General features: G+C 34.0%; 1 protein-coding gene across 10 annotated transcripts in view; it reads right to left on the bottom strand.

Annotated features, from left to right (window-relative positions):
- DMD (dystrophin) overlaps positions 1-12,247 on the bottom strand; it is a 1,316,389-nt gene that overhangs the window by 683,739 nt on the left and 620,403 nt on the right. For all 10 annotated transcript variants that reach the window (XM_062600033.1, XM_062599961.1, XM_062599984.1 and 7 more), the window contains one exon: positions 11,782-11,964. In XM_062600033.1, the coding sequence (XP_062456017.1) occupies positions 11,782-11,964 (183 nt within the window). The remainder of the gene's footprint in view (positions 1-11,781; positions 11,965-12,247) is intronic.

Raw genomic sequence — 12,247 nt, 5'->3', positions numbered from 1 at the left:
TTAGATAATTACTTGAAAGTCCTCTAGCTCAAAAATACCTAATATTTTTAAAAATACATAATACAATTAAACTATTCAGAATGATGAGGAAATGGCAGTGTAGGTGGCCACTTTCATTATCCTCATTTCTGCAAATTATTTTTAATTGATATTAATTCATTTTGGTAGTTTTATTCCAATGCCAGTATTATACTGATGCACAAATCATTTCTAGTCTCTGAAAAATCAATATCCTTGGGATAAGGTTTATCATTTCATGCATTGCTTTTCACCAGGTGTCTTTATCACTAGAATAATAAATTGAATTTTCTTCCCCATAACTAAGCAGTTTTAATTAAAGGGAAGAATCTTTCTGTAAATGTGATATTACCTGTATGTGATAAATAAGCTGATTTTATTGACAACTAAGTTCTATCAGGTGCAACACAAAGACATGAGAAACCTCCACAAACAGTCCCTTAGCTGACCAGATCAATAACAAACAGATAGAAGGAAAGAAATAAAAACTATAGGAATAATACATTATGCTGTGATTATTATTCGTACATCTAGAACAGTATTACATGGTAGCGTTACTTGCAGAATCCTTTTAATTTTCCTTTTAACACTGGAAAGTCAAAATGGAATCAAAGATACTTATGCAACTGATAGATAAACTAACTTTGTTATTAAACATATGGACTTTTTAAAAAGTATTTAGTTTCAACCACCATTTACCCCAATATACCCATCCTATCCAACTTAGTATATCCATTTCTTTTCCTCTTTCTGCAAAGGGAACAATCCCAACATCCCTTTTGGTGAGCAACAGCTTGCATCCAAAAAAAAAGCTCTAATTTTTTTCTCACTGTAAGATGAGACTAGTAGTATGCTAGTAGCAGCTTTAGTGCACTGTGCTTTTAAATTAATACTTCACCAAACCAGAATACACAGGAGGAGTGAAGCGGAAAAGTACATCACAGTGCTTTAGTGCACTGTGCTTTTAAATTAATACTTCACCAAACCAGAATACACAGGAGGAGTGAAGTGGAAAAGTACATCACCCATCAGCACTCCTAGATGATGACACTGCTCCTAGCAGCATCCTGATGAGCAATTCAGGAAAAAAAATACGTGCTTCCTCCTGAAGTGAACTAATGCTTGAGAAAGTATTCTTTCCAAACAACCGTAAGATGTATGAGAATATAAAAATTCAGTCTTCTTTGAGGAATAAATGAAGGTATACTTATAAAAAAAAGATGAACTAGATAACAGCCACTTTCTGGATAAAGGCAGGCATGCCTCAAAAATTCCAATAAATTTCTGTACTGTTTATTGCTTCTTAGAATAAACTCTAAACTGCGTAAGACTTCCTAACCAGTCGTTGGCAGTAATGTATCAGATAAAAAAAAAAAAAAGTAAAATGTAAAAGCATGATGAAATGCTGTGAGAGATGAATAAAATCATTTTCAAATGTGTATATATATATGTGTGTTTAAAGAAATTTTCTTATCATACATTCATTCCTACGCCAGTTGTCAGTGACGGTGTCAGCTCACCTTCCAAAAGACAAATCCTGTACCTTTTCTCTTTGCTGGGACATCTTGCCCTTAAGTATGTACATATTTAAAAGGTACATCACCACTGATCCAGAGAATATAGAATTTTTCATTATGAGATTGGATGGCCTTAGTTGATCACGAGTAAGTGATGTATCACTACAGAAATAAGCATTTCTTTCAAGTACAGAGAGACTTTAAATCCTCACTACAGGATTAAAATTTTAGAAAATGTTTACATGATGCCATAGAGGCAAGGACTTGATAACATTAAAATATCTATAAAATAATAATAAAAAAATCACATTTTCAATGAATGTACATATTATTTTATTTATGTTTTTTCTACTCAGGCATGATTGTAGTGTACAAAACCTTGTGTGTTGCAATACTGAAAATATGTATTTTAATAATTGTATCCAACTTCAGTGACTTATATAGAAAGCGAAACAAAAACAAAACTGTAGCCCTAATCCAAGAGCAAAATTTATGCTAATATACATGCACTGGAAGTTAAGTAGGTAAATTAAGTGCAAGTCTTCGCAAGATTGAAGATCACAGCATAATTATTTTCATTTAGATTATATTCACTAGTCTAGATTTGCAAAACTAAAAATGTATGCTTATGAAAGATATTTTTTCCATGACTTTAGAATGACATTCCTTAGTGATCTAAGATTCCAGCATAAGGGCAAATCAACTCTCTATTGCCACCTCAACTTTGAAACACGTTAAAGAATTTAACCCTGGAAAAATAAAAGTCACCATGATTAGACTACAGAAATTCTCCCTTGGAATTTTCTTTCCATATAGCACATGATATTTATATTGTAGATAGCAAAACAAAGCCAAATACCCCAAACCCAAACCTTTGAATTGATATCACAAATATACTGATGCAATAATCAGGAGTCATTTTGCCCAAATCTCACTTGATGAGACTGAGAAGTCTGTATCATGTTAGAAAAGTCATTCATGGACCAAGAGTGCTTTATGTCTCACTATACTTCACAGCTAAGGCATACCTTCCTGTCTGAGAAATATTGCCTTAACAGTCATTTCTATACTATGATCTATAGAAATGAAATAAGGGTAGTTAAAATGAAACTACCATTTATAATACCACCCTTTTGAAAACATTTCAGTAAATTCTACATGCAATGAATAGTAAGTAATAGAAAATTACATGATTTGATTTTGAAGACCATCAGTCAACAGGCATAGGCCAGTGCGAACTTCCTTCTACTGCCTTATTTCTGACCTTCATAACTTGATTGAAATGCAAAGGTTTTCTCCACAGGAAAAGGTTTATTCCCTATGCTTTCAGGCTCAAGTTTTGGGATGTCTTTCAAAAAACTCTGATAGTCATGCTATATTCTGAAAAGCACTATAAGGTGGTTTTGATAGATACCTGTGCATGCTTAACTCAAACACTTGGGTGAATATTTATTCCACTCAAGAAATGTATTTTTTTCCTTGGAATATATCATTCTTGTATTGAGATGAAAAAAAACCCCAAAGATATATTCAAAAGCTGTACAGTTCATTTTAAACATTCAATTCTGAGTAATTGGTATTATACTGGGTGGTTTTCATAGTTGTAAGGTTTATGATTTCTTTTTTGTATTTTCAGCAGATAAATGTACAAGCTAAAAACTATGAAAAGGCATTTTGGTGCTGTGGGCAATCTCCTGCATTCATCATACCCTCATGCTTTTATAACCCCCAAAGATGTCATATACCCTGGAAGAAGAGATAATATGAACAGTTTTGCCAATCCCTTTTCCTTTACCACTTGCGTAACAGTGCTTTTGTTTAATTTCAGCTTAGATTTTTGCCTTCAGATCTGGTCTGTAACTGTAATAATTTAAAACGAGTAAGAAGTCACTTTAAAGTCATGTGACTTTAAATAAATATTCACAACATTCATAAAGGAATTATTTTAAAAAATAAAGAGTTCATCTCATAACTCAGCAACCACTGGCCAGGCAATGTAGAGTCTCTAGCATTCTGGGAGGAAATAAAGCTTTTAACTACCAATGAGTCGGAAAAGATTATCCCTGTCAATACAATACTTGACAAATCAGCAGCTCCCTGAACCTCACTCACAATTTAATATCAAATCTATTACAATTATATTACAATTGAATACAGGAATATGTAAAAGAGTAATATTAAACCCATTTCAGATACAACCCAGTTGATTAATTTTGTACTCAAATTAAAGATATCTTTGTCTGAATGGATATATGTTTATCAGATTGGAAATATTTAGTCTAATCATTCTCTTGCTTAATGATGCACTAAAATGAAGATGACTTAATTAAGCTACACGATGAAAATAACTGGTTGCACACATTTTATAAACCTTACCCCTTTTCATGTATGGCTCTGTCCACTGGAGAATTACAAATCAGTATATAAATGGGTAAGTACTCATGCTACATTTCGGACTGAGAAAAAAAAAAGGAAGACATTGAGAAATCTATGTGCTAAAGTGGACTTAAACAAATATTTTAAGAAATATTTCAATTTTTTAATGGGTGTACCTGGAAAACACTTACTGCAGAATTGATTCATGTGTTACTCTCCAGCAGGCAATATGTATTTGAAAGTATTTACATGTCAACTACAGAATAAATAAACCCACAGATTTGTTAATCATTTCTTGTATTGATCTCATATTATTTTTTGCTGCTGCATTCTAAAGCAAGTGCCATATTTAAGTAAACATTTGGTCAAAAAATTAAAGGATTAAATTCTTCTGCACAGTCCTGTATCTTTGTAGGCCATGATGTCTGACTGTGATAGAGGGTCTGGATTCCATCAAATCTGTACTGCACAGTCAAAATCCTCTGCACAGCAGGTATCTCCCTAAAGGAGGGAAGCGATTTCAAAATTTGTTAAACTCAAATTACAATTTAAACATTATGTTTCTAGGACAATGGCTAGCTACAGAGAAGAAATTGTGTATTCAGTGACAAAGCAAGCTTCTACATGTTATGCTGGATGACAGCAGTCCTAGGATCAGGCTTTGGTCAATGCCAATTTATTTAGTGGCTGATTGACTGAGACTGCAAACAGGACATGGTTTCCAGAAGTGCCCTAATCCTAGACAGTGCTTGTCCATGAAGCTTTAGGGCTGAATAAGAATATGTGTATTTAACATGTGTAACTTTACTGCCTCACCACTAAGGAGCCATTTAATGTTCAGAAGCGCTGCTGACTGAGTTCATTTGATGTCTACATTGACTGATCCATTCCTAGTTTTGCTTTGTGATACTAACTTTGTGGATATTTATGCCATCTGCATCTGTTATTCAGTGAGATAATTTAGAAAATACTGTAAAAATATCAGTAAAGTACCACATTAGTGTTGAATGCTAACAGCTTCAGAGAGCAATGTCCTAAACCTTAAACATTGCCACTTTCCAGAAACGTTAACAGGCATTCCCTAATTGCAAGTTCCCTCTTTGGTTCTTAAAAAATGTTAATCTACATTTATAGAGATGCAAGCAAACAGAATAATAATAGAGTTTGCCACTTAGGCTGATTTTGTTACTCCAAGCCGTAGACTTTTCTAAATAATGTGAATGAAATTGCTGTCAATCCATCAGTTTTGAAAACTAAATTAAATATACATACACAGATATTCAGCAGTCACATTGTACATGTACAAATTCACTTCTATCTGCACCTTTATGCACACACTCAGATGCATCCATGCAAAGACTGAGTAAATGGCACTGACATCCTTAATTGCAAAGAAGAAGTTGAAAATCATCTCTTAAAAAGATACTATCACTTAGGGCCATATCACTCTGCAGTAGGCCCTTCCTCTTATTATTTAATTCAATATTATAACCAAGAAATTTTGACACCAAATTCCTCACCATATAATTTATTATGATAGCAAATTATGATATGCTGCATTAGAGAAAAGAAGATACAAGGCAGTAAATAGCTGCCTTGTATCACGCAAAGCTAGGTAATTATGAGGGAGAAAATATATTAGTGTAATGCTCAGCTTTGCTGCTGAAAACTGAAATGAGAGACAACTGGATCCCCTCTCTCACTTGGTTCTTCAACTAGAGGCGGCTGCTTTTGTTTGACTCTCTCCCATACAAGGAACAATACAAAACAGTTGTGGGATAATTCTCAGCCTCCCTGAGAAGACATTTTTACAACCACAACATACAATTTAAAGGCACTGTCCTAAGTTGGCATTTAGTCTAAGCTGCAGTAAGCCTTCTCATTCCACTATGAAGAGTTACAGATGTCGAGTTGCACTTTTAAACTACCGAATACGATTCAGATCACTTCATTAAAGATTGTGATAGGCAATGAAAAGTGGTAGAGAAAAATCTTTCCCATAAAGTTCTGTCCTCTACCAGACAGGATAAGGATTTTTTTAAAATTCGTTCTATTAAAAGATTCTTGATTTGTAATGATGATTGTGAATACTGCACAGAATTAATAAGCGAATATGAGAGAAGACAAATGTGCTTTGCAAGAAAGAACTCAGTCAGTTCCCCTTGTAACAACAGAAGGCTACAGAGCCTGTTGATTTGTATCACCATGATGCTCTGTGCATTCATTTTTGACACAGCAAAGTTGAAGTGCATTTTAAAAATGCATCTTTAAAACAAGCTCCTCTTCAAATATCTCAAAATAATACTCATATTCAGTGTACTTCTCACAGATTTCTTATCAGAATCCTAAATTAGACATGAAACTAAATATTTGAAATACAATTAAAGTATCTGGAATAAATTTTCTAACAGTTATATTTACAAAATGACTGCTTCTCTGACAATTTCCAGGTTGATGGATGCTAGAAAATTGGTGTTAACATTCAGCTGCGATTCTCTTTCCAAAGATGCTCGTTCATCATCACCCCTTTCTCCGACCACAGTCAAAGAAAGCCTGACGCTTAGCGGTACGGGGGAAAAGTTACTTGTTTGAAGAGCTGCCACTGCAAAAGTGGGGGAAGTGAAATGGTGTCACAGCATCACCTCTGCCCCTGTCCTTGAGAGACCTGGGAGAGCACAGGGGAAACGGATACTGTATTTTAACCTGCCACTATTTGATTTTTATCTTTGGGCCAGTAGATATTTTCCTATTTTGCTTTTCTAATGGCCTTTCTCATTTTTTATGCCTCCTCCCCATCACTCCTTGTAGCAATAAAGAAGAATTAGTTAATCTTTCCTTTTTGGCAACCACTGCAAATTTATATTCCCAAAGAAATATTTAAGCCACGTTAAGAGAAGAAGACTACTTAATTCAAATGCTGCTGGTTGCGAAAACTGTGGAAAAACAAGTTTCTAAAGGAACGACAGTACAGTTTAAAAATGCTCTTATTACTTATCTTCTGAGAGAATTAGGACAGTAATCTCCCGTTTAGCTAGCTATGATGGAAGAGACATTTTTCAACTGACTTTTGATTAGATTTTAGGAAGTATTTTTATAGGTGACCTAACAGTAAAAAAAAGAAAACTTAGATTTTATTAAATAAAAGAAATAGAACTCCACAAGGAAATACTGACTGAAAGATGCCCTTAAAAACCTGAATTTATACAACCACTTGAAATTCAGGTGTAAACTTGATAAGCTACTAATCTCATTCCAGAAACTTGCTCTCTCATCTGAAATGATCTTTCAGCTAGGAAACAGACATTCTGAATTTCTGAATGCTTTATAGAATCTGCAACAGAATAATCTCTCCTATTTGGAAAAATAAAGCTTACTGTATGTATTCATACTAAGCACTAAGAGTATTGGCATTTTGTCTGTGTCACAAATAACTGTTTCGAAGAGCTCACCCTAAATCACTTACCTTATGGAAATAAATAAATGTTTTGTATAGTTATTTTCCTTATTTTCTCTTGTTCACCACATAGTCTTATTGATATAAAAAGAGACTCTCTTTTGCTGTTTATCATATGATCAATGTTATTATTTTTCCCAGTATGGGTAAAGTTTAGGCCCAGTTAATTCTCAGTAGAATTTTTGTGTGTGTCACTAATGAAATTACTGAAATGACTTAGGTAAGCCTATTTCTTTTGCTTGTGTATAAATGACATGTACATAATTTTGACAGCTGTTACTAGGTTGCAAGAAAAATATTGCTGTGGCCCTAAAAAGACACTGGCTTATTGTTAACAGCGTACATAGTCCATCAGAGACAGGAAAAAAAAAAAAAAAGGATAGCTGAAAGAGCATTAGTTAGCTTGAAAAAATATGGTAATAGAACATATAAAATAAGAATTTAAATAGTGTAGGCTCTGCACCTGTTTTCGTCACAGAGAATGCTTTTGCCTGCTAAAGGCCTTCAGTACCCTCTACGTGCAGAATAATTTCAGTCATCCCAATAAAATCTAAACTGATCCATGGCATAAGCATGCTCAAATACTACTGAAATGGAAGCCCAGAAAAAAAAATCTATAAAATAAGTATTCACTAAGGGCTAATTTAATTCATTAAGGCTAACTATCATATCAATAAATCATTTTGATCCTGATTTGAACTAAACAATGTGAATCAAGTTTTTTTCTCTGCATAGGATAATCCTTTTATCAGCCTGGAAGTCTTGTACAAGCTGCTGTAGAAAAATGGTAACCGGAAGCTTTAGGGTTTTTTTCTAAAAATACTGTGCAGCCGCCAAGGCTTAATGATTTGGGGTTCTGCAGAAGTACTCCAGAAACACACGGCCCCAGACCTCCCTACTGCTATCATTTAAGTGAAACAAACTTTATTGAAAAACAAATGCAATTTATTTTAATATGCGAAGTTTACACACAGTCCCTAGGATAAAACATTAAGGGCTTGATTTTTGGTCTCTTCGGCTCCCAGAGAGAGCAGCGGAATTTGGTGGTTAATTGTAACATTAAAATGAGGCTGTAAAATCTCTAACTCTTCACGAAGTTACCCGCTTCACAACTGAAGTTGCTAATGACAGGCTCCTAACTGAAATTCTTAGAGATGAAGCAGAAACTAAGCTTTTCTTAACACAGAAATAAGAAGCTAAATCGCCTTAGCTATACACTTGAACTTGCATGAGCCGAGGAAACTGAAATTTCCCCCACTGACTTTGCCCCACAGTTTATTTTGCCACAGGTATGTGAAGACACTGCATGGGAGGGGAATCTGAGGAGACAACACGAGCACCAAAAACTTGTTACAGTTTTGCTGTTTTTTTTTCCCCATGCAGTGTCAGTTTAGGCAGCTTTGTGCGACTTTCTTTGGTTTTGCATCGTTTAGTCTGCTATTTTGATAAATCACCCTTTTCTCTAAGGATGCCACACTTTCCTCCTGGAAAATGATGTCTCATACTGGCATTAAGCGGAACATGCAGTGGGTGAGGTGATATGAGAAATATTTTAAGCTCATTACGTTTAGTGAACAGTAGTTACACTTCATCTTTTTAAGTTTATGCTTTCAACTGCATCATACCATATTACCAAAATCGGTGACAGAATATTCCCTTTTGTGTATTTATACATATGCACACTCACATTTTTTCAAATAGTGGCTGCATATTGACTGCTGTGTATCTGAGAAATAATCTTGATTTTATTAAAATCTATTGTGTTAGAACAAATTCTTGAATTTTTTATGATTGCGCTACCATTTTGACAGGCATTTCTAAGAAAAATTGGGGAAAAGTAAAATCTAGGGGGCATGATCATTCTAATTTCACACTTCGATATCAGAATTATAGGAGCTCCAGCAAAGGTGGCAAATACAGTTCTGCCATCAAGCCACATATTTAAAGGTCTTCTTCAATGCAGCGTCTTGCTATATTTATTCAATGAACCTAATTGAATTGCAAGGTATATATTACAACCAAATCCTTAGGACTTTATAACGACAACTTTCAATTGCTGAGTAAGTAAGTCTGTTGCTTTACAAATCATCAATTATAACTGAAAAATGTAGAAATTTCCTATTCCTTTGCTTTAAAAAGAAATTCCTTTGGGAATTTTTATTGCATCATGATTTTATTCAGTTGGTTGTTAACATGAAAAAACTCTGTGAAAGCTGTTGTTGCTGGTGTATGCATGCATTTAAGTGACTGCACTGAATTTTCATTTTTCTTTTGTATTTTTAAATCTTAGACAAACAATTAATCCTCACAACATCCCTGTGAGGTAGGTATTTATGATGCACTAAGAAAAATAAAATAAAGGAGTCAAGACAAGTTCATTCTGTTTCAGTACCTCAGCAAAACCAGAACTAGGACTAACAAAGCAATTGTACTTCTCCTTGCTCTGATTTAAGCCATGAAAATATGACTCTCACTGCTTTCAACAGCATCTCAAAAACGTCAGTCATATTTCACATGAATGCCACCACGCTCATTATCACCAGAGAAAGATATTGTTCGTGAGAAATAAGAACTCTAACATAAAATATACTGTAACTATTATGTACACAGGTAAATATAATTGAGTAATGCCTCATTCCACAGATAAATATTAAGTAGTCCTTCTGCATACACACTGGAGATTTTAAAATCTAAACATTATAAGAATATAAATATAGAAACAAATTTTAACAATAAGAATACATGTAAAGGTTATATGTAAAAATTGTCAATGACTATATATATATTTCATTGACGAATTCAAAAGTATATGTGCTGTTTTATTTATTTTTATATATTTTAAAAGCAAAATATACTAATATGTATTTTTATTGATTTGCTAGTAAAATTTTATAACGGGTATACTGGTCCTCTGTCATGGAAAGTGGTGTGGGACATAAAGGACACAATGACAGCAGAATATTTTTATATAAATTACATGTTCATTCTTTTTTCTTACTTATCAAAGGAACAAATATATTAATAACAAAAAAGACTCATATACAAGACAAAGTTAAGCCTTCTCTAGCTCCTTGCCAATATAAATGATTTGCAATGGATTACATCCATCAAGTTTAATACAAACCATAGTAATCTGAAAAGAGTAATCATATGGAACAGGATTTAATAACATACAAACCAAAGTTACTGTTTCTCTGATTGCTTCCATTAACTGCAAAGCTATCCCAATTATTATTTTTATATATACATTACATAATTCAATAGTAGAAAAGTTCAAAATAAAAAGATTAATACATTCAGTACATCAAAAAAAGGACTGCATTGACCAAAAGGGTACACATTATTGCTTATTTTTTGAGCATTTTCTTCTTTTTCAAAACATGGTCCACAAAATATATCAAGCAGAAAGCACAATTCATATATTTAAATTTTCATTGACCTGTCACTATGGCTGCTCTATAATCTGGGTGCATTAAAAAAAAATCAAAATGATAGTTTGTTGAAACACCTCTTTAACACTAGCATTTCTAAGATTCCAGATGAACCCATAATGCAACAACTTCCTTGATAGTAACCAGAAGTCAACCTTCTCTTTAGTTATATAAACTAAAAGGCCAGCAGACAATGAGCACAGAAGTAGGAAGGGCAAGTAAAAACTACTGTATGTGTGCAAAAGCAACATTTGGTAATCTTCCAAGTGGGTAATTTGCCAATTATCCATTCTGCTCACAAACCTGGACCAGTGACAGTTTGTTTTCCCTTTTACTTATCCAGTTATTGTAGGATGAATAAACCAGTAAGACTAATTATATTTTATTATAACTAAACCTTTCAAAATCATCCACACAAAAAGTTGGTTTAAAAAATGACATTTGCATCCTGTCAAATAAAAAGTCCAGTTTCTTGCAAAAACTGCCTTGAGATTTGAAGCATTTGAAGAACTGGTCATGTATACATAGCATAAGAAGAAAATTTGTAATCTCTTCCTAAAGTCAGTATTATAAGTGATATGGATAAATAAAAAACAATTAAAATTGGCATGGGATGGGTAGTTTGAAAATTATACTTCTTTTTTCCGATTTACACATGTTTACTGAACAGAATATATGCATGGCAAACTGACATGATCAAACCGGAAAATGTCATGGAAAAATAATGAGGCAACAGAAATAAACACAAGTTTTTCATTGCCTAGTTTTCTGCAGTTAGCTGATTTAGCTTAAGGGCAATTTTAAGACCAAATGCACAAGCAGAGAACTGTTGTGTTAGAACATAAAGATTCCCCCACTTGCAGACAACAGGGCTTTTCTTATTAATAATCTGAAGAATTGACACTGCCCCTGAAGCTCTCATTGTTAGTAGGATGCTGTTAGTAGTAGCAGTTGCAAACATATGGGTTTGCTGGTAACAACTCACAATTTGTGCATAGTTGAGTCTTCGAAACTGAGCAAATTTGCTCTCAAAATCTCGCCAGCGCCTGCTGAGCTGTATCAGGGTTGGCTCCACTGCTTTTGCAGCCCCATCCTTAGACAAGCGTTCAGCTTGCCTGTGCACCGCATTCACATCTTCCTTCTTCTTCTCCAATTCTCCATCAATCTCCTGGTGAGCAAAACCAATACAGGGCCCAGGACAGTTAGCTAACTAGATCCATCAACTTAGAATTAGCAAAATACTTTTGTCAGAATTTCCATTTTATTGTTACAATTAAAATGTACAGTTATTTCATGTCTTATTTTACAGTTAGACAAAACAAACAGAACTTCAGTTGAAGAACCTTCTTGTAGATTGGCTGTAGAGGGGTTAACAACTAGTGTACATTGAAAACTAGTTAGCAAAGGCCAACAGTTTCCCCTTCCTGATTCTTGATGGGCAATTGGAGAAA

The sequence above is a fragment of the Rhea pennata genome, chromosome 1, assembly GCF_028389875.1.
Source record: "Rhea pennata isolate bPtePen1 chromosome 1, bPtePen1.pri, whole genome shotgun sequence".
Taxonomy (NCBI): domain Eukaryota; kingdom Metazoa; phylum Chordata; class Aves; order Rheiformes; family Rheidae; genus Rhea; species Rhea pennata.
The sequence above is the reverse complement of the archived record's forward strand: the minus strand, read 5'-3'. Positions and strand labels throughout refer to the sequence as shown.